The sequence below is a fragment of the Aquarana catesbeiana genome, linkage group LG12 (genome assembly GCF_042186555.1).
Source record: "Aquarana catesbeiana isolate 2022-GZ linkage group LG12, ASM4218655v1, whole genome shotgun sequence".
Taxonomy (NCBI): Eukaryota; Metazoa; Chordata; class Amphibia; order Anura; family Ranidae; genus Aquarana; species Aquarana catesbeiana.
Genome location: NC_133335.1, coordinates 144392021 through 144416224, shown reverse-complemented (window position 1 = coordinate 144416224; position 24204 = coordinate 144392021). Strand labels below are relative to the sequence as shown.

Genomic DNA, 24204 nt, shown 5'->3' with positions numbered 1-24204 from the left:
AAACGTGCCTGTACATGTGCTTTCTTGAGCAGAGGGACTTTGCGAGCACTGCAGGATTTCAGTCTTTCAAGGCGTAGTGTGTTTGTTTTCTTGGTGACTATAGTCCCAGCTGCCTTGAGATCATTGACAAGATTCTCCCGTGTAGTTCTGGAGCTGATTCCTCACCGATCTAATGATCATTGAAACTCAAAGAGGTTGGATCTTACATGGAGCCCCAGACCCTACAGTTAAGTGTTTCTTCCATTTGCGAATAATCGCACCAACTGTTTTCACCCTCTCACCAAGCTGCTTGGTGATGGTCTTGTAGCCCAGTCCAGCCTTGTGTAGGTTACAATCATGTCCCTGACATCAGTGGACAGCTCTTTGGTCTTGGTCATGGTGGAGAGGTTGGAATCTGATTGATTAGGAGCACTCCCTTTAAGAAAGTGCTCCTAATCTCAGCTTGTTACCTATATAGAAGACACCTGGGAGCCAGAAATCTTGCTGATGGGGGATCAAATACTTATTTCACTCATTAAAATGCAAATCAATTTATAACTTGTTTTATATGTTTTTTTTCTGGATATTTTTGTTCTGTCTCTCACTGTTAAAATAAACCTAACATTAAAATTATAGACTGCTCATTTCTTTGTCAGTGGGCAAACGTAAATAATCAGCTGTGGAGCAAATACTTTTTTCCCTCACTGAGAGTATAACGTCAATATACCATAACATTGTACAAGGTAAAACAACATTTAACCACATGCCGACCAGCCACCGCAGTTGTACTGCGGCAGAATGGCACGGCTGGGCGAAATGATGTTCTGTAACATCGCTTCGCCCTGTGGCCACTAGGGGGCGCGCGTGCCGATCACCGCCGGGCTCCCGCGATCGCTTGGGGCATATGGAGGACCCGGAACTGTGTGTGTAAACACACAGTTTCCGGTTGTCTGAGGGGAGAACTGACAGATCGTCTGTTCATACGGAGTATGAACAGCGATCTGTTAGTTTCCCTGCACAGTCCACATCCCCCTTCAGTTAGAACACAAACTAGGACACACATTAACCCCTTCACTGCCAGTGACATTTTTACAGTAATCAGTGCATTTTTAATCACACCGATCGCTGTATTAATGCCAATGGTCCCAAAAATGTGTCAAAATTGTCCGACGTGTCCGCCATAATGTCACAGTCATGATAAAAATCGCTGATCAGCGCCATTACTAATAAAAAAAAAATATTAATAAAAATGCCATAAAACTATCCCCTATTTTGTAGATGCAATAACTTTTGTGCAAACCAGTCAATATACGCTTATTGGGTTTTTTTGGGTTTTTTTTACCAAAAATAAGTAGAATAGGTATCGGCCTAAACTGAGCAAAAAAAATGTTTTTTTATATATCTTTTGGGGATATTTATTATAGCGAAAAGTAAAAAATAATGCGTCTTTTTTTTGTTTATAGCGCAAAAAAAAAAAAAACGCAGAGGCGATCAAATACCACCAAAATAAAGCTCTATTTGTGGGGAAAAAAGGACGTCGATTTTGTTTGGGAGCTACGTTGCACGACGGCGCAATTGTCAGTTAAAGCGACGCAGTGCCGAATCACAAAGTGGTCTGGTCTTTGGCCAACCAAATGGTCCGGGGCTTAAGTGGTTAAGATACCATCCCAGAGCTTAAAGGGTTACTAAACCCTCGTGTTTTTTTTTTTTTTTTTTAATAACAAACATGTCATACTTGTCTCCACTGTGCAGTTAGTTTTGCATAGAGTGGCCCTGATCCTCCTCTTCTGGGGTTCCTCAGCGGTGCTCGCGGCTCCTCCCTGCATCGGGAAACCACCTAGGAGAAGCGCTCTCCCTGGGGGTTACTGTGCAGGCATGCTCCTGAGGCCAGCTTTTGCGTCCATAGACACAGAAAGTCGGACTCGGCCCCGCTCCCCGTCACCCGCATCATTGGATTTGATTGACCGCAGCGGGAGCCAATGGCTGCGCTGCTATCAATTTATCCAATCAAAAGCCAGGACAACAGGCAGAGAGCGTGAGCGTGTCTCCGGCATGGCAATTACAGGGCTCAGGTGAGTAAAACGGGGGGTGGGGTTCTGGGGGGCTTGTCAGTGACAGAAGTTTTTTCACCTTAATGCATAGGATGCATTAAGGTGAAAAAACATGAGGGTTTACAACCCCTTTAAACAATAGTAGGTGTATTAGTAGCGTAATACGTTGAGTAGGAGAATATACATTGTGTCCCATGGAGTTCTGGTGGTATTTAAAGAAACACATCTGTGTTGTAATTATCGCTTCCATATCTTCATGAAGAATAGTATAGGTCAGTAATAAAAGACTAACTACGTAAAGAAATTGGTCATCCCTTCCTGTTTCCTGTGCCAACAAGTGTTTTAGGTCCCTTATGGCATCTTACTTGATTGGCCATTCCCCAAGGGGGGTACAGTTGTTGATTCCCAGTGGCGAGGAATGACTGCCCTAGCGGATTAAAAAGATCTGGGGATCATGGACAGGAGAGCTATCACAGGTGAATCCTGGATAGAGGTTGCCATAAGTTTACATTAGAGGTCAAAATGTTTTTACCAGAATGACTGTATTGGTGGGCAGTCCCACCACATGTGAAGCATGATGCCCTGCAAGGTATGGCACCGCCAGCATCACAGACCCCCCCCATTACAGACCCCCCATCACAGTCCTCCATTGATATTACAGACTGCCCCTTCCATAAGATCGCAGCACTCCCCCCTCCCATACCTTATTTACACAAGACGGGAAGCATGGCAGGTCCGGACTTTAATGGCAGGTAATTGATTACTGGGACTGCCCTGCTGTCTAGTAACCAACATGAGCCATTGGTTAAGATGAGTCCTCTGTTCTTTGCCTACACCTCTATAAGAACTTCAGCCCCTCTTACACACTAGGTTGAATGTACAAAGCATGCAATACCACAGACAAATCACTGAGAGTAATATCTGGTAACCATTAGTACTACTGTGTACAAGAAAGCAAGCACTAAACCAGTTAAGAAAGGCAAGAACACAATTTAGCATACAGGGTGATTAGTAATAAGGATTGGGCATAAGATGACAGTGGGCTTCCAGATCAGCATAAGCAGTAGCAAGGTCACCTAAAGTGCAGCAGTAGGCAGTAATAACCCCTAATCTACCGAGTGCTGGAACTATACTGGCAGAGCGCATTTATGGTGGCAATACTAGTCCTACACTGACTCAGTATGCACTGCCCAAAAGAAAAGGGTATTGGTAGTGCAGGGGTGGCAATGGAGCAAAGGGCTTGCAGGATAAATATTACGGGGAGGGCCAGTCCTTTGAGATGTTCTTCTGCTGGCTATCGTTGGGGCCCTTTAAAAGCGCCAGTGCAACTACATTCCCAGTTACCTTGCATGCAGTGTTCTACTAACAGTGTAAATGGTGGGCAATGAGCCCTCTCACCGATCCCTGTAATGCATGTTCCCTCTTTCTTTCATATGCCTCTGATGATCAGTGGTGGGAAGAAAGGGGTGTTGGTCAATGCTTTGCGGCCCCAGCTGTCTCTCCCTGAGTCTCAGGCTTGGTCCCCGCAGGTCTGGCGTCTCACTAATCTGCCAGCCTGCAGCTGATGTGCTTTCCTTGGCGCCACGACTGCTCGCTTTTCCAGGCAGTTTAATAAAATCATTTGCTAAATTCTCCTGCTGCCCAGGGCACACTAGTATCTGTAGTTCAGAAAGTCAGTTCCTGTATTACATGGCTGCCATTTCGGACTGCAGTCCACAGGATTCAAAGCACCCTGCGTTGAAGTCTGCTAGCCTGGTACAATACAGACAAAATAAATGTAGAACAAAAGAAGAAATTACATGGTGGAAGAAACCTTGTTTTGTCAGTGTAATGCAAATATACAAAATTTGTCAGCATACTAATACAACAGTGGTTCTAAAGTCAAAACATTTTCTACCCCACTAAACACTTACCTGGCCCATCTCACTGCTCGGTGCTGTTCTGTCAGAAATTGCTCTGTGCACTATCATTGCACAGAGCAAGTAAGTATAACATCCTTTTTATTTTAAAATAAAAGCAAATTAGCATTTAGTATCACTTTTACTACCCAGTAAAGAAAATAATGTATCATTGGTCCTACTGAAATTTATTTTAGAAAAAAATTTAAAAAAATCAAGAAATACATGGAATAATCTGAGTTACATAGATTAATCTATTTTTAAAGATAAAAACCCCTTAAAGCAGTAATAAACCCATAAGCAAACATTTATTGTATTGCAGATTACCAATTCTTAGATGTAGTTGCTGCATTAGTTTGATCTGCCCATTAAGTCTGCTCTTTTTTGAAATGTAGCAGCTACATGGATGATACAAATCATTAACCACTGACGGGTGCTTACAATGATCCGCTTTTTCTTATTTATGTAAAACCTTTATCCCAAAAAAAAAAACACTGTTTGCTGTAACTGCTTATAATGTCTTAGCTGCATTTCAGTTTGTTGTATCTAAATCTGCTAGTCCATCTAACACTCCCCTTCCCCCAGACTGACAATTCTGCTGTCGATAGGCGCCCCAGTGCTCCTTCATCCAGAGTGGAGGCACTCTATTACAGGAGGTTACTAGCCAGATCACCAGGTGTAAACAAAGGGAAAAAAGCCTAAAAAATTGAATACAGCTACCACATAGAATGATGGGTAAACTGGAATATATTACATTTTTGAGTTTAGTACTGCTTTAAGTATCTAGTTATGAAATATAATAAACAACTGGTTCTTGGATGATGCTGAATTTCTTGCACGTTAGAAATTTCTGAACATTTGACTGCCAGATTTTTGTCCATGGGTTTTATTTTTTCCTTCCTGTGATCCTGGCAATAGTTGATCACTGTTGCATGGAATGTTTTATTGTTTTGCAAGGCTAACCTGCGTCATAGCAGATTAAAGATAATAAGTAAATTAAGATCTATATAAAATTTGTATATGGGGGGAAAAAAGAGAAGGGACTACATTTACTTAGACTGATCTTATCCTGGCATATACAATAGGCATTTAATTGGGCTTGATTATGTGTAGGTGGGTGGAATAAAATGCCATCCTGCTTTTTTCTACTTGTTTGTGTTTTAATTGTTGTCCGTTCATTTGCAGAACTGAGTAGGACAGCTTATGCCAAAACAAGTGACACATTACTTCCCTCCTTGTACTGCTGCTGTGTGCAAGATTGGCATGACTAAGAAAATAGTTGGAAGTATAATGATTCGTATGTGGTCATTGCTGAACCAGTATACCTGGGAATAATTTAGACAAATTGTGCTAGCATTAAAACAGTTTGCGTTACGCAGTGCTGTGCAGGGGTCCGTGTGCTGTGCAGGGGGCTGTTAAAAGTTTTTTTCCTGAAACATCCCTCTTAAAATTAGGGTGCGTGTTATACGCTTAAAAAAGATATGCACCTAAGGTTTAACGCAACACAAGTATTCCTAACAGCTTTCACACTTGGGGCTGAAAGGATGTTGTTAGCCTATTCACTCAATACATATAAGCTTTCAGTAGCATTGCAATATACTCTGCCACAAAGGTTGGTAATCTTGGTTTTGGATACAATAGAACCCAATGTCTTTTAATATCTTTCTAGGACTTCAAAGACGAAATCATAGTTACATAGTTAGGTTGAACAAAGACACATACAATCCTTCACCCACAGTTGATCCAGAGGAAAGAAAAAACCCCAGTAAAGCATGATCCAATGTGGTACAGCAGGGGTAAAAATCCCTTCCTGATCCTCCGAGAGGCAATCAGATATTCTCTGGATCAACTTTATCCATACTGTAAATGTCCCCAGTTATATTATGTACATTTAGGAAAGAATCCAGGCCTTTTTTTTAAAGCAAAAAGCGTTGTCTTCTGTGATGAATAATCACTGCTTGACTACCCAACTCTGACCCCCAACAGAGTCTTTGCTTTCTTGTTTCAACAAGCAGAATCTGCTTCCTTCTGCCATTACATCCATATTGTAGAACAATTTTCTTTTCATACATCAGGGTACACAGAGCCATAGTAGTTACCATGTGGGTTATAGGCCAAGCAGAATCTGCTTCCTTCTGCCATTACATCCATATTGTAGAACAATTTTCTTTTCATACATCAGGGTACACAGAGCCATAGTAGTTACCATGTGGGTTATAGGCCACCTTCAGGTGATGGACACTGGCACGCCCTAAGACAAAAAGTGCACTCCCTATATAACCCCCCCCCCCCCCCACTACTGGGAGTACCTCAGTTTTTTTGCCAGTATCTAGTTGTTGGTCACGGAGTAAAGATGCGCTGAGCCTCGTGTCCGCAGAAACAAGGTTTTTGCCTGTGAAGGCTTCTTATTTGAGAGCTGGATCCCAGAATCCAGTACTTTTTGGTATTACGGCCATAAAGTTTACTGCTAGTGGTGCTATTGCAGGTCCAGGATTGTGGGTTTCCTCAAGGATCCCCCGGCTCCTGAAGGTTTAACGGAACCCACCGTGAAGGGTGAAGATTGGGTCTGTTGGTTTACCACAGAAAACCCTGCGGCAGGAAAGTTAAGTGGAGTTTTTTAAGAAATTTTTAAAATTTTCTTATGAATTGTCTCCTTTAAAATAAATGTTGTTATGCCTAAGTGTCACCACTGGGGGCTGTATGGAGCATGTACCTTCTCATGCTTTGCTCATAGATCACGCTGTGTCACAGAAGCAGCAGACTTTTTCTCCAGCCAGCAGGCAGATCTCCGGTAAGTTTGGGGGGTTTTTGCTTCCTCCAGACACCCCCACCTGGGCTGAACTTTTCCCCTCTTCATGAGGCTGAGTATAAGGGAGAACTGAAAACTATCGGCAATGCCGTTTTCTTTCACCGCCCCTACACGGGGCGGCTTCCAGGTCTCCTCCTCGGCATCCCTCCCTCACTCACAAGCTGATCCCATCGGATCTGCGGCCCGTGCTTGCGCTGGAAAACTCTTTTTGAAATAGAAAGGAGGTGGGGGCGAGGCTTAGCGCGGCGTTGGCATCCTCCAACGCGGGAGTGTGTTTTAATTTTAAAAAAACTCCATTTGTGCTGGCTGCAAAATTGTCGCAGAGACACGAGAGCAAAGGGAGCATGAAAGAGGTTTTGGTGACACAGGCATTTCCTGCCTAACACATTTACTATTGGCATGAGGTTGAGCATTAATAGCAGCGGCTGGACTATTGCTCAAGCAGTGGATGCGATTTCTTCTGATAGTACCTTTGCTTTGTGCATCGGGCTAAGGTCAGAAGGGGGGTTAAAACACCCCCAAAATAGAGCTAAAAGGGTCCCCCTCAAAGCTCTGGAAAGCCTACTCATCTCTACAAATGGCATCCTCCCCTGAGAGGGAGTGGCTGGTCAGAATGAGCATCGGGGCCATGAAATGTTTGCAACTGTTTTAAACACTGCAGCCCCTGTGTATTTTACCAAAAGATCTTTTTTCCCCTCAGCCATGATGGGTTAAAAAAAATATATCCTCTGTGAATAAGAGCTTTTGTTCGGCACACAATGCGCAAATGCTTAGGCATCCAACGGATAAAGTGTCGGAATTCCTGTTTAAAAAAAAAAAACACACTTTTTTTCTCTGGCAGATTGAGCAGCCTGCACTGACAGTAATTGCTTAATCATTGTGAGGCCAATTTAACAGGTGTTCAGGTATCCTGCTCAGCAGGCCCAGGATCTGGCAGCTTTATGCTTGCAATAATTGCTTTGTGAGTTTCTATTGTAGAACCTCCACAAGGTCCTCATGCAGGTGCTTGCTTTATAGACTAGCCAACCGCATAACTGCTGAGATGCCTCTGGCCACATCAGCCTGAAAGCGCCCAATCTCATCTGATCTCAGAGGCTAAGCAGGGTCAGGCCTGGTTAGTACCAGTACGGGACACCGCCTGGGAATACCAGGTGCTATACACAGTTCTGTGCACATTGATGCTAACACAAACAGCTAAATGCATGAGTGTGGGAACGTACGTCATCGGAGGATAAACTTCCTTTCACAATGCAGAAGCTCCTGGCTAGTCTTCCTTTTGCGGTGAAACAGCTATTTGAGAATGTTTGGATAATTCATCCAAAGAAATTCTAGTGGGTAAAATACCCCCTTTTGCCATTTAAGTAAAGGAGTAAATATATTTTCATTTTTAAAGCTCCTTCTTTTGTGCCAGGGGCATCGGCCTCTAGGCAGTCACGATGGCTTCTGCCCTCAGGTTCAAAAGGTAATCCTCAGAATTATGTGTAATGTGGTCAATCCGCGCTACCCCCAAAGTATATAGGTGAAAACGATATATAATATATATATATATATATATATATATATATATATATATATATATATATATATATATATATATATATATATATATATATATATAATATGATGCAGTGAATGTTAGTACCTAGGTGACGGTGCTGCAATCTAAAAAAAAAACTGGAATATTCAGCTTGGAAGTATAATGTAAGAAAGTAGATGCGCAACCCAAACAAAAAGAAAATCAAATGTGTGCAGAATACCGATTGGTGCAATGTTCCATCTGAACAACCAAATGAGAACTGATAGCAAGAAAAATTAATCTGAATTAAACATGTGTTAGGATATGAAATACATATAAGAAATATATATATATGCGCTAATAAAAACACAGAAAAATGTCCATAGAGTGTTCTATAAAGTCCAGTAAAGGATGAAATGGAAGGTAGGTGGAAAACACCCCCAAATGGTCCTTTCCAGAATGTAATCCCACACTATAATCAACAGATAAGGAATGCCGGATGACCGCTCACCAGAACCTTAGGACCTCTGTTACGGAGGTCTAATGGGCACAGACAGGAGGAAAACCTCAGACGAGGGCGGTGGATTCAAATGTCTGTCCGGTTCCTCTCCTTCAACGGTAAAAAACGCTAGCCACTAGCCTCCTTCCCCGTAGATGGCTTGTACGCAGAAACGCAGCATCGGGCAGAGCTAGAGGATCTGACGTCACCGCATACCAGCCAGCTGGCGTAAGCCGCGGCTGTGTTTTTTCCTTTCGCTTTGAAGTGTCTGCCTGTTTTTTGTGCTTGTCGGTTTTTTGTGCTTGTCGGTATTTTAATAAATTTTTAATCTAAAACTGCACTATGAAGCCCTCTTCTTTGTTCCTATGATACATACTCTGAAAGCCCCCATTCCTGCTCGCCTAGCGTGGGTCCCACGGAGCATAGCGGAGCCAGGTTGTACTGTTGGAGGAGAGCAACCGGACAGACATTTGAATTCACCGACCTCGTCTGAGGTTTTCCTCCTGTCTGTGCCCATTAGACCTCTGTAATAGAGGTCCTACGGTTCTGGTAAGTGGCCATCTGGCATTCCTTATCATCTATTGATTATAGTGTGGGATTACATTCTGGAAAGGACCATTTGGGGTGTTTTCCACCTACCTTCCATTTCATCCTTTACTGGACTTTATAGAACACTCTATGGACTTTTTTCCGTGTTTTTATTAGCACATATATATATATATATTTATATTTCATATATGTATTTCATATCCTAACACAGGTTTAATTCAGATTAATTTTTCTTGCTATCAGTTTGCTGATATATGTTCTCATTTGGTTGTTCAGATGGGACATTGCACCAATCGGTATTCTGCACACATTTGATTTTCTTTTTGTTTGGATTGCGCATCTACTTTCTTACATTAATCCTCAGAATTAACCCCAGGGACAAAAGAGGTCTTGGGGAAGGAAACCTAAAAGATACTGAAGCCTCCTTACGAGGAGGCACCCTGCTCGCTCAATAGGGGGAATTCGTCTGCAGTTCTCAAGGATCTGACAGGAAGACGAACAGGGGACTTCCTCAATAGCTCCAAGGTACAAGCTGGAGTTCCAAGAGTTCCCGTCTCCTTGTTTTTTCTCAGATCAAAACGTTCCTAAGGATCCAGAGAGAAAGAAGTCTTTCTCTCAAGCACGCGACGTATTCAAGACTTGACTATTTTTTTGTAGATCATAGGTATTTAGAAGAGGTAGAAAACACAAACATAGGATCCATAACATTTTCGGACCACGCCCCGGTGACACTGCGAATAAAACAAAACATTCAAATACCCCTTTTAAATAATTGGAGACTAAATGAAGACCTCCTTCATGATAGGGAAATTGATAAGTTAATAAAAGAAGAACTGGAATTCTACTTCAGAACAAACACCTCAAAGGAAATATCAGAATCAATAGTCTGGGAGGCCCATAAGGCTTATATTAGGGGGATAATAATAAAGGCGGGAGTGGAGAAAGAAAGAAGGCAGACTAAAAAATTTCGTGCACTTCAGGAGGAAGTTAAAAAACTAGAACGGCAGCATAAGGAAACGGGGGAAGGAGGGATTTTGGGAAAACTATATGGAGCTAGAGAGGCCATGAGACAGCAGATAGAGGTAGAAATTCGTAAAAAGTACAACTTAGTCAAAAAAGAAAGATATATTACTGGAAATAGACCTGGTCGACTCCTGGCAAGGGCACTAAGCAAAAAGAAGAGTAATAAATACATTGATAAAATAAAGACGAAATCAGGAGAATTTAGATATAAAGATGTGGACATAGCAAAAACCTTTCAAGAATTCTATGGGGAACTTTATTCAATAAATAAGAAAGAGAAGGACAAAGAGAGAGGGCAAAAACAAGAAAAAATTAAAAACTATCTAAAGGAACCTGGGATGGTTAAAATATCAAAAGAGGAGAGAGCATTCTTAGAGGCCCCCATTACAGAGTCCGAAGTAAGGAAGGCTATCAAGGAGACCCAGACAGGTAAGAGCCCAGGTCCAGACGGGCTGACAGCATTATACTATAAGAAATACCAAGACTACTTAGTCCCAAAACTATGTGCTTACATGAATGAGATAGGAGAGAGAGGCGAAATGAGCAGAGATGCATTGGCAGCTAACATAGCGATTATTCACAAGGAAGGAAAGGATGACACACTATGCTCTAGTTTTAGGCCCATATCCCTCTTAAACATCGACACAAAACTATTCGCAAAAGTAATTGCGGGTAGAGTAAAGCAAACGATTAAAAATATCATCCACCCTGATCAAGTGCGGTTTATACCAGGCAGACAGGGAAAAGACAGTAGTATTAAAACCCTTTTGATAACCCAGGAAATTAAAAATAGTGGAGTCCCAGGACTGCTGCTGTCAATAGACGCTGAAAAAGCGTTTGACAAAGTAGACTGGGACTTCATGATAGAGTCACTCAAAGAAGTGGGCTATGGGGAGAAGATCTGTAGCTGGATTGGGGCGCTCTATACAAAACCATCAGCGAGAGTTAAAATAAATGGGACCTTGTCTGAGACCTTCTATATGTATAATGGAACAAGACAGGGGTGCCCAATTTCCACAATGCTCTTCCTGCTAGCACTAGAACCCCTCCTTTATTAGGATAAGACAGAATCCGGACATTAGAGGAGTAAATATAGGTGGAACTGAGTATAAGCTCGCAGCCTTTGCGGATGATATCCTCCTCTATATAACAAATCCAAGAGTTTCCCTCCCGAACGCCCTGGCTACACTAGAAGAGTATGGGAAATTGTCCAACTTTAAAGTAAATACTACCAAATCAGAAGTATTAGATATAAACCCCAATAAGACAAGAGACTACGCATACCAAAAACATTTTCCTTTTAGGTGGGAGAAGGAAGCTCTAAATTATCTAGGAATCAAAATTACAACATCCGTAGAAAAACTATATCAGGCGAATTTTATGCCGCTTATAAATGAGGTAAAATCAGAACTAAACAGAATACAACAGGGGGCAACTGTCGTGGGGGGAAGAATTAATATATTCAAAATGGTTTTATTACCAAAAATAACATACAAAATGCAAATGCTCCCAATCACACTTCCACCTGCATACCTCAAAAGACTACATTCAATGATATTAAGGTTTATATGGAAAGGGAAAACACCACGGCTAAAATCTACTCAATTAATAAACACTAAGAGTAAAGGGGGATGGGGAACACCTGACATTTGTAAATATTACGAAACCATTGCACTTGCGAGAGTGGTTGATTGGGTTAAAAATAAAGGAAAACAATGGGTAGAAATTGAAAACAAAATTAGTAAGTTAAAACTACACAAAATAATATGGTGTGCACCAAAACTAAGAAAATATAACATAGAATCACATGAAATCACTAGGCATGCACTTAGAATATGGGATCTTATTCACAAAAGGGAACACTGGGAATATAATTCACCGCTAATGTCATTAAAGGATGTAGATTATTTTCCACCGGGGAAGGAAGAGTGGTTTGGTAAATGGCTCCTAGATGAGAATGTACAATTGAAGGACGTAGTGGACAGGGGTAAAATATGTTCAATTCAAGAGCTTAAGAATAGAAGAGATAGGATAAATATCAATCCATGGCGCTATGGTCAATTAAAACATTTTGTTGAATCTCTACCTCAACCAATTAGAACAACAAAAAATTTACTTCCATTAGAGAAAATATGCATGGAAACAGACGAAAAAGGTGGTTTTTCTCGAATATATAAAATATTGGTGGAGCTGAGGAGGACAGACACCTTGGATTTTATAGGTAAATGGGAGAAGGAGTTAGGATTAACGCTAACAGAGACAGAAGTAGATACGATACTGAAGCGACTCTCGAGCACGTCAGTCAATTATAAACTGCTAGAGTTAAACTATAAATGCCTAACGAGAATGTACATGACTCCAGCCAAGATGCATAAAATTGATGGGGAGAAATCTCAGCTATGTTGGAAGGGATGTAATGAAATAGGGACGATGGCTCATGTGTGGTGGTCGTGTCCTGAGATAGGTATCTTCTGGGATGAGATTAAAAAATACACTAAAGAGATTACAAATTTTGATCTGCCAAAAGACCCTAGGGTTCTTCTATTCCATTTGAGCGAGATGCCCACTAGGGCCTATCTCAGAACACTTCTGCCCCATCTTATAGATGCAGCCAAAAGCCTAATCTCTAAAAACTGGAAAAGAAAAGAAAGACCAACCATGAGGGAATGGATAAATAAAATAAATGAGATACAGGATTTAGAGTACTTAAGGTTCAGTGAAGGGATAAAAATGGAGGACTATAGGATAAAGTGGGGAGTGTGGGAAAAAATTAAAAAATCTATAAGAGCAGCTGAGATATGGATAACTTGAGTAGCAAAGAGGGCAGATCCCGACTCAGGGGGAGCAATGGGAAACTCAAGAGAAATCGCGAGGAGGGAGGAGGTACGGTCTCGGGGAGGGGAGGGGGGGTAGGGAGCAAGAAATTAAAGGTAAATAGTAGAAATAGATGGGGGGGGTTTGTTATTCTCTTATTTTCTGTGTTATGAAATATTCCAATCAATGAAACAGACCAAAAGCCATAATGATGTGATGATAAAAGGGAAGTATTTTTGAATATCTATTTGAAAAACTTATTCCCATGGTAAATCTTCTCGCTGATGTGGCAAAAAAAAAAAAGAGAGGTGGGACTTTGAATGAGGTGAGCAAAAAAGACAGAGGGATAAATCACCATGTAACAAACCATTTATTGATTGACAATAGCCTGGTGGCACAATGATGGTCCAAGTAAGTATAAACAATTACATAAAATACATATGCATCCTCATAAATACATGGTAAACATGGTGGCAAAATTCCCAAATAATGCAGGACACAACTACTTGAGAGTTGAAACATCCATTAAAACGCACAAGATCACAGCACGTTGTGTAAATGCCTGTAGATGTATGGACCTAATAAGGAATGAACGATGATGTGGTGCATGTGATACGCCCGACGCATTTCATGTATCAAACACTCTTCAGGGGCGGTTTAAGCACCAACGTCTAAATGGGAAAAAGGGAAGGAAAAAAGAAAAAGGGTCCAAATGAGTAAAGTGCAATGTGCATTAAGGAAGGGAGATATGCATGTAGGAAAAGCAAAAAGCCATGAGTCCTAGATGTATACTCACATGCCAAAGGAATGCAGCTCCATGGGGTCCATAGTCACAGGTCACTAGTGCCGCTGCGCTGGAGGAGGCCTCCGTTCGCTCCAGTGTCTGCGCTGTTTGACATTGGGGGGGAGTTCCTTGCCGGGGAGGGGAGTGGCTAGCTGCGCATAAAGTCCTCATCTTTGTGCTTGCCTGCTTTCAGGAAGCACGTCTATCCCTGGGCTGGATATCTGTGGCCATTTACCCACTATCCACAGGTAAGGGGGTCATTATATATGTTCATCCATGCACACTTGTGATTTGGGTCTCCTGTCAATTAGGAGCACACCTTATACAGATTACTTCTATTACCACAGAACCATCTCCCTCCTTCCATACCAATGAGGACATACCACTCTAGGGGGACCTCTTGTGTGCGCCTGGCCCTTCCTCCCCTCTCCGAGCACCCCCCTCAGCTCCCGGACCTGACTCAATCCGTGCCCTGTGACTATGGAGCTGCACTCCTTTGGCATGTGAGTATACATCTAGGATTCATGGCTTTTTGCTTTTCCTACATGCATATCTCCCTTCCTTAATGCACATTGCACTTTACTCATTTGGACCCTTTTTCTTTTTTCCTTCCCTCTTTTTCTTTTTTTCCCATTTAGACGTTGGTGCTTAAACCGCCCCTGAAGAGTGTTTGATACATGAAACGCGTCGGACGTATCACATGCACCACATCATCGTTAATTCCTTATTAGTTCCATACATCTACAGGCATTTACACACCATGCTGTGATCTTGTGCGTTTTAATGGATGTTTCAACTCTCAAGTAGTTGTGCCCTGCATTATTTGGGAATTTTGCCACCATGTTTACCATGTATTTATGAGGATGCATATGTATTTTATGTAATTGTTTATACTTACTTGGACCATCATTGTGCCACCAGGCTATTGTCAATCAATAAATGGTTTGTTACATGGGGATTTATCCCTCTGCCTTTTTTGCTCACCTCATTCAAAGTCCCACCTCTTCCTGTTTCTGTATGCATAGGGATGGAGACGTAGTCTCATTTAAAGTCCCAACTTTTCTCTCCTCAAACTCGATTTAGGGATGGAGGTGTGCTTTGAGGCCTTAGGGAAATCTCACCAACATGGATATTAGTCCACAGGACACTTGCCCTGAATCGTTTGCCCCCCCAATGGAGGTGGTCTAGTATGACACATGTCCTTCATTTACCTTGTTTACATGCATCCTTTAATCACTTTTCTTTTTCTTTTTTACTCTTCCTTTTTCCCATTTTTGCAGTCTTGCAGTGTGCCTCTGACAGGGGGTCCGTGTCTCCATGGTTACCTTTGGTTTCCGTGTCCGAGAGCTGCGACGTATGGCGGAGTTCCTCCCCTTTTCCCTCCTCCCTCCATCAGTCTCAGGGGATCGGGGAGGGTTCCCCTCCGCACGTCTGTGTCATTCTTCCACGCCGTGCACGATACATCGGTCCCGGTGTCGGCATTGTGTTTACCATCGCGCAGACACGTGGACGGCGGCGTCCCCAGCAGCTGTGGGCGGCTAGTGCCGCTGCACTGGAGGAGGCCTCCGTTTCGCTCCAGTGTCTGCGCTGTTTGACGTTGGGGGAGTTCCTTGCCGGGGAGGGGAGTGGCTAGCTGCGCATAAAGTCTTCATCTTTGTGCTTGCCTGCTTTTAGGCAGCACGTCTATCCCTGGGCTGGATATCTGTGGCCAGACCATCAGGCATTCCCCTTTTTTTCCACATAATTCCGGGATTAGAGAAAATGTTTGAACCTTGGAACCGGTCCGGGCTTCCTTCCTGGTGATCCAGCGGTGACATCTTGGCTCGCAGACATTCCATCGGTCCTTGACCACTTCATACATCTGCCCTTGGTGGCATACAGCTCGACTGACTCTATGCTGATGGCAGTAGAGTCCAGCAGTTCCGGTAAGCGTACCTACATCCACCTATTGCTTTGATGACATCCGAGCGGATATTTGGAAAGCTGATGGAATTTCTACACTGATTGCACTGTATTTGTCATAGACTTTTTCTGACAACACTCCACCATTGGGACATTTATATATGTTTGCAGAGACATTTACTTTATACCACACATGGTGTTTTACTTCTTTTAGCGCTACGCAGGATCAAGCAAGAGAGAAAGGAGGTGATTCTGGTGGCCCCAGCATGGCCCAGATCTTGGACCTTGGACCCTGCCCCTGTGGCCAGACCTTCTCTCGCAAGATCCGGTGTTCTATCCTATCTTACAAACGCTAAATTTAACGCTTTGGCTATTGAGACCCACATTCTAAAGGACCATGGACTGTCAGCTTCAGTAGTTTCTACCTTGGTTAATGCTAGGAAGCCGGCCTCCAGAATCATATGTTCTAGAGTCTGGAAAGCATATGTCTCCTGTTGTGAATCCAGGGGTTGGCACCCCAGGAAATATATCTTAATGATCCTTGAGTTCCTACAGATGGTATCAGTAATGAAGCTGGCCTTGAGCACTATCAAGGGCCAGGTGTCGGCCTTATCAGTGGTTTTTCAATGACCACTTGCTTCACACTCTCTGGTTCGTAACCTTTATCCAGGGGGTAATGTGCAATAATCCCCCAGTTAAGTCACCCCTGAACCCTTGGGACTTATTTTTAGTCCTGTTGGCTTTACAAAAACAGCCTTTTGAACTAATTCAAGATGTGATGAGAGCGTTCAAGGTCTATTTTAAAGCGACTGCTCAGATTCGTAAAACAGATGTTTTGTTTGTGTTGCCAGACGGTCCTAAAAGAGGACAGGCGGCGTCAAAATCTACCATTTCTAAATAGATACGTCAAGTGTATGTTCAAGCTTATGATTTAAAGAGAAAAATTCCTCCTTTTCATATTAAAGCGCACTCCACCAGGGCTGTTAGTGCTTCTTGGGCAGTGCATCACCAAGCCTCCATGGCTCAGATCTGCAAGACCGCAACTTGGTCTTCAATCCATACATTTAGCAGATTCTGTCAAGTAGATGTAAAAGGTCATGAGGATATCGCCTTTGGGCGCAGTGTGCTGCAGTATATGTCCTCTAGTCTCTTGGTGCCCTACTTTTGTTGTCTCCCTCCCTTCTGTTGGCATTGCTATGGGACATCCCACATAGTAACTACTATGGCTCTGTGTCCCCTGATGTATGAAGAGAAAATAGCATTTTTAAAACAGCTTACCTGTAAAATCCTTTTCTTTGAAGTACATCAGGGGACACAGAGGTCCCTCCCTTCTTGGTATACACGTGTATTGCTTTGCTACAAAACAGAGGTACTCCCAGTAGTGGGAGGGGTTATATAGGGAGTGCACTTTTTGTCTTATTGCATGCCAGTGTCCATCACCTGAAGGTGGCCTATAACCCACATAGTAACTACTATGGCTCTGTGTCCCCAGATGTACTTCAAAGAAAAGGATTTTACAAATCCAACATCGAGAGTGAGTCCATGAGACTTCTGATGACTATAATAGGTGGAAGTGGAAATTCAAGTAGAGATCTCTCTACCAAAGTTCTCAAAAAGGCAATTAGACTTGTTAACGTTATGCAACACTGATAAATGTTTTGAGATAAATGAACCTTTAAAATTTGGACTGTAGCATTTTTTTAACACTATAAATAACTAGAATAACATTTTACAGAAAACTGTGCAAGCTTTAAATGTTTTTTCAGGCAGATTTGACAAATGCTCAAAAAACCATTATGTGAAAGGTATTTTTTAAAAGGATCACCATAAACATATGTTTTTGTTTAGTATATAATTCAGGCCTGTAGCCCTAATAATATTGTTAGTATCAATAGGACAGTTGTTTGTAATACATTAAAATTTGTTTGACAATCAATATTAGTTCCAGGTATCACGACAGCACAGAGTCATTTTGATTACCTACAGCAGCCCTCAAAAATTCTGCTCGCATTTGGCTAGTGAAATTTTGAGGAGTGCGAGTATGGACAGAGCTGTGCTGTACCGGGAATGTATCCAGTGCCCATCCCCCCCGTGCGCACACTCCCAGTGCGGCCAATTCCATAGGAATTACACACATCCCTGCCGCCCCACACAGGCTCGCAGTGTGAGCTTTGCAAATCATTTACCAGCCTGGTACCGCCCCTCTCCACCTGCCACACTTCCCCGCACTGCACAGGCTCGCAGTGCGAGCTTTGCAAAACATTTAGCAGCCTGGGACCGCTCCTCTCCACCTGTCTCACATCTAAGGAGAGGGGCGGTGCATGTATCCTAAGTTGGCAGGCTCAAACCCTTTCAGTCCACCCACAGATGTGCACCGATGCCTGACCCCCGTGGCTGCAGGAGAATGGTAAGTGTGACACTGCTGTGATGTTCTGGAGGCATAGTATATCAGGGGATTAAGCAAGAGGTTTGCTGGGAGTAAGGGAGGTTTGAGAGCAAGCCTGGATTGAGGGGGGGCTGAAATTGGAGGCATAGGTATGATAGATTGAGGGGGGGGGTTAATCGGAGGCATAGGTCTGATTCATACCCCCCCCCCCCAATCTATCATACCTATGCTTCAAATTCCAACCCCCCTCCCCTCAATCATATGGTATGATAGATTTGGGGGAGGGTACTGGAATTGGAGGCATAGGTATGATAGATTGGGGGGGGGGGTCTTGTGGAATTGGAGGCACAGGTGTCCTGGAGAGGGGAGATTGGAAGACAAGGTGTGCTGGGGGGGGGTCATTAAAAGCACAGGTTTGCTGGGGGGGGGGGGGGGGCATTGGAGGCAGAGACATACTGGAAAGAAGATTTATAGGTAGAAGTGTGCTAGGGGGAGAAGGGATTGGAGACATAGGTGTGATGGAGAGTGGAGGCATTGAAGAACTGGCAGGGGTAGGGGTGTTGGAGGTAGAGATGTACTGTGGGGAGGTGTTGGAGGTAGAGGTGTACTGTGGGGAGGTGTTGGAGGTAGAGGTGTACTGTGGGGAGGTGTTGGAGGTACAGGTGTATTGTGGGGAGGTGTTGGAGGTACAGGTGTACTGTGGGGAGGTTTTGGAGGTAGAGGTGTACTGGGGGAGGTGTTAGAGGTAGAGGTGTACTGCAGGAGGCGTTGGAGGTAGAAGTGTACTGCGGGAGGCATTGAAGGTAGAGGTGTACTTGGGGAGGCATTGGAGGTAGAGGTGTACTGCAGGAGGCCTTGAAGGTAGGGGTGTACTGCGGGAGGCGTTGGAGGTAGAGGTGTACTGCGGGAGGTCAAAGAAAAACGGGAGAAATTCCTTGCTCAACTTACCGACCAGCCTGCTAAATAACCAAATTTTCCTGTCTGTGCATTAAAAACAGGTTTTGAGAGCCTCTACAGTGGAAGCACATGCATTATAATGCAGCCCTCAAATTTTCCACTCGCCTACTTAATTAACTTAATTCCGCATAAAACATTTAAGTGTCATTTCATGAGATCATTTATGAGGGCGTGAGTAGGGGCAGGGTAGGGGTTTGGTGGGGCAACTGGTGGTGAGTAACCCTTGAGACCTGGCTAATAGCTCAGGACTTGAAATTTTGAGGCCAGACCTATGTAAGCTTACATTTGGTCCCCTTGTATTTTGACTCCTTTGTGTTTGTCCCCCTTGTGTTTTGGTAATAATTAGGCTTGTGTTTTACTGAAATTGTCTTTTATAGAAGAAGTACCTCTCTGGTTAGGATTTAGTTACCATTTCTTGTTGTTTCTTGCAGATGAATATCTGGTGTGTGAAAGAACATTGAAGTATTTCCTGGGAATAGCTGGCAGAAAATGGGTGGTAAGCTATGACTGTAAGTAGGATTCCTTTATTATCAAAGAGTAATTTTGAGAAACATTTAATATGTATAGAAAATCAAGAAAAGCGTTATGTACTGGCACTGTCCAGACACCTAGGGTACAGACACTCAAAAACAGCAGAAAAATGGAACAATAAATCCTTATGAAATTGTCACAAAATTAGAGAGGAGACAAACATCACACAGTTGGAGAGGAGTTGAGAAAAGCTGAGTCTGGAGGCTTCATGCACCAATCCAGATGCAATTGCCAGATTGGCAACTCCATGCATCACCTGGAAAGGATTTCCTCCTGTGCTCAAGAACAGCATGGATGCTGTGAACCATCAGATGCTGGCGGCATTCTTTCTATGGCTTTTACATTCTTTCCAGCCAAATTTTGAATGGTCATTCCCTCCTGGCTCTTCCAGCTCGACCATGGAAATCTGTGGGTCGGGGCACAGAGCCTTTGGACTGAACTTCCCCTTATTCCCCTCCAATTTTAAGCGTGATGTATGACTGCTCCTCGACCATTTTTTTTATAAAGACATGCCCTACTGATTTATTGCGCTGGGTTTCTGCTGTTTTTGAATTTATTGTGTATAGTGTTGCAAAATAAACTAGTTGTATTTGTCACAATAACCGTTTCTGGTAAGTCTTTTTTTTTTTTTTTGTTATGTAGAATGCGACAGGAGGTGCTGGAAAACACTGTTGTGGACAGGAAAAGAGTTGAGAGTAATGGCAGGAAGATATTGCTCTTTAAGTATCCAAGACAATTAAGCAGCCATAGGCTTCACACCTCATCAATAGTTTATTATATTTTACCAATGGTGTGATTTGCATACATCTACGAATATCTGCAAAATATTGCAATTTTTTTGTTTTTTAAAGGATTTGTAAAGTCTCATGGTTTTTCACCTTAATGCATTCTATGCATTAAGGTGAAAGACCTTCTTTGCTACAGTTGCCCCCAGAGCCCCCCCCCCCCCCCCCTTTTTTTCTTTTTTTTTTCTTAACTGAACCCACCCGTTCCAGCCCGGTGGCTCAGTGGCTCTAACTGCTGTCTCTGTCCTCATTGGATAGATTGATAGCAGCAGGAGCCATTTGCTCCCACTGCTGTCATTTAAATCCAGGGAAACAAGAGCGGGGCCCAGTCCTGCTGTCTGTGTCAATGGGACGCATGAATATGACAATGAAAGCGGCTCTCCGTGGGGGCACCCGATGAAGAGGAGGAGCGCCAACGGGGCACCCCAGAAGAGGAGGATCGGGGCCACTCTGTGCTTACCTTGCACAGAGCAGGTAAGTATAACATGTTTGTTATTTATTTTTTAATGCGAACCTTTACAACCACTTTGGCATAAATGTATATTCTTTTTCTTAATCGATTAGATGATATATTACAAGTAGCTATAGTGTACATTTTTGGGTGAAAATTTGTCTTCAATAGTATTTTTGTGCATACAGAGTAAAAAGAATAATTACTAAAACCTTATTTTGCTCTGATGCAGCCCTTAAATGACTTGTCTGCATTGAATTAAATTATCAGTTTGTTACTGCAGGCATTTCTGTTTCTTGCCCGAAAAAATGTTGTCGTCTGATTCATATCCACCTACTCGTTTTGTTTTAAACAAACTATTTGTGTTGAAGCAACCTTTGTGAGATGCGGGTTTTATTTCTTTGTTTTTCAATTTTTTCCTTTCCAGCTTTTCTAGTTATTAATATTACAGTCCTTAGATATCGCTGTGTATTCCTTAGGCCTTTTGTCAATATAGAAGCGGCTGTCATTTCTTATTGTACAAGTTGTGAATTTGCAGCTTGTGTGATTAGATGCGTTTTATACCATTTCAGAGTAGAACCAAAGGAATATATTTAAGTCTGCATTAGATTTTCATTGTGTTCTTCACAGAATCTTATTATAGGGATTATCCACAGAAAATGTTTTGCTTTATTGTGCTTGTACATGCTGGCAATAATTTAACCCAGTCTCCTTTGCAGGATTTTTTTTTAAATAAAACTTTAATTTTATACACAGAGTTTTACACCTTTTAAAATTCCTTCTCTGTGCCAATGTCCTTTACTTTTATGTACTTGGTTTCTATGCTCTGATAAACCTCATAGTTGAAGTTTACAGTTGAATAGCCAATGTGAAATAAATAACTTTCCCTTCACATTAGAGATTAGAGTCCTTTTTTCTACTTCTTAAAGCACACCTGTAATAATAAATTGAAAGTCAAATACATCTGCCTCTGCACCAGTCTTTTTTACCACTTATGGTAAGTCACAGGTATTACTGGGGACCAGTACTTTGCCCTAGGCTTGCCTTTTCTTTTTCAGGGCACACTTTCCAGAGCTCAGTTTATTAACCTCAAATTCATTTACCATGTTGCCATACAGTCTGCGGCAGTTGTTTATTTTCTTGTTTTAGTTGTAAGGAAAAATTGCAAAGAACTAACTAAAATGCCTTGCAATGCAGTTCTTATGTTATCATTGTAAATAATCACAGTGAAGTATATGTAGAGGAGATAACGAGTTATGGTAATTGTCAAGAAACCACACACAGAATATATACAGTATGATAATAAAAGTGTAATTACGCTGACTAGAACCCAACCGTCATGTAAAGGGTCACGTAAGAGGGCCAGGTGAGTGGTAGGGAACACCAGGAGAAGTAGATGCAGCTCCTCTCAGATTAGGTCTTGAGAACCTAATGCACCTGTAATCCCCTGTTCCCAACGGTGCGACTTGTCATGTGATTTGGCAGTTTAAAATCGCATGCCAAGTCGCACCCTATTTGTGCCTATGAAACCATTCAAATTGATGCAACTCCATCTTGCACAAATTTGAAAATGGTTCCGTCACTATCTTTGGCAATTTTATGTGCGACTTGCAGAGACATCTGTGCTTGAAGTTACACAGATGTCGGCAAGCCGCACATGAAATCGCACTGAGCGGCAGCTTTGAAATCGAGCTGAAGTAGCGCAATTTCAAAGCTGCATTCAGTGTGAATGGGGACTTATAAACAAACACAAGAGGGCGCCTCCATCTAGGTGTAGCAATTTATTCAAAGGAATAAAAGACACTAGAAATTCACTTGCTAGTTAAAAGTGGACAAAGGCTTGTCATAAACAAATATATAGACCTCCAAAAGGATCACCGTGAGGCTGCAGAGCTTTGCAGGCAGGTGGCTGACTGAGTTCTTGATGGAAGTACAGCTGTGAAGCTTTAGGAACATAAGCAACAGCAGCTTTCAGAAGTAGCAAGAAGGCGGTGGCTCTAAACAGCACCTCTCTCGGCTGGGTTATAGTGAAAGGAAGTGGAGGGGGTGTGACTACATGTTTCAGGGCAGACAGGAGCACCCCTTTATCAAACCATAGGAACCCAGTCGAGAGAGGTGCTGTTTGGAGCTGCAGCCACCTTGCTACTTCTGGAAGCTGCTGTTGCTTATATTCCAGCCTGAAGCTTAACAGCTGTACTTCCACCAAGAATAAATTGCTACACCTAGATGGAGGCGCCCTCTTGTGTGTGTTATATTTAAAGTGATTGTAAACCCTTTTTTTTTTTTTTTTAAGAAATTGAGCAGCCCCGATCCTCCAGGTTCCCTGCTGGCGCTCTTGGTCCCCCCCCACACACACACCACACACACACACCACACACACACACACACACACACACACTGAGTGCCCACCAAGGCAAGCCGCTTGCTATGGGGGCACTTGTGCAAGCTCACTTCAGAGCTGGCTCTGCATGTGCATAGACACACAGAGCAATAATTGGCATCACCGCTCGTTCTCTCCTCACTGGCTGTGATTGACAGCCCCCTTTGCCCACATCCACCCATTCTCAACCACCGGGTTTGGGTGCTTCAAGAATAGAGATTGATTCGTACTCTGAATGGTGTAAGATTATTGGTGGTGTACCCCAAAGTTAAGTGTTGAAACTTACTTTTTATCATCTTTATAAATGATATAGAGTCCAGGATTAAAAGTACCATTTCAGTATTTGCAGGTAGCACTAAGCTATGCAGTGGAATAACGTCCTTACAAGATGTCTCCCATTTCCAGGTCAATCTCAATACACTATTTAATTGAGCAATTATGTCAAAAATTAGGTTTAATATCGATAATGTAATGGTAAGCATTTGAGGGCTAAAAACATGCATGTATCATAGATTCTAGGAGGAGAAAAGCTGCCCCTCAACACACTCAACAAAACCCTGACATCTCTCCCTCCCTGGCTGCCTCATTCAACCCTCTGGACGCCTCTCCTGCACATCTGATCTATTAAAAGTTTATTTCTTTATCGTACATCACGGGACACAGAGCCATAGTAGTTACGATGTATGTTATAGGCCACCTTCAGGTGATGGACACTGGCACACCCTAGGACAGGAAATCCACTCTCTATATAAACCCCTCCCACTACTTGGGAGTACCTCCGTTTTCTTTATCGTACATCACGGGACACAGAGCCACAGTAATTACTGTATTGGTTATATGGCACCTTCAGGTGATGGACACTGGCACACCCTAGACAGGAAGTTCAATTC

At 42.7% G+C, this 24204-nt stretch overlaps 1 protein-coding gene across 2 annotated transcripts in view; it reads left to right on the top strand.

The window, feature by feature from the left end:
- The window catches only part of BRCA1 (BRCA1 DNA repair associated), a 589423-nt gene that overhangs the window by 431483 nt on the left and 133736 nt on the right, over window positions 1-24204 (top strand). For both annotated transcript variants that reach the window (XM_073608372.1, XM_073608370.1), the window contains one exon: window positions 19599-19676. In XM_073608372.1, the coding sequence (XP_073464473.1) occupies window positions 19599-19676 (78 nt within the window). The remainder of the gene's footprint in view (window positions 1-19598; window positions 19677-24204) is intronic.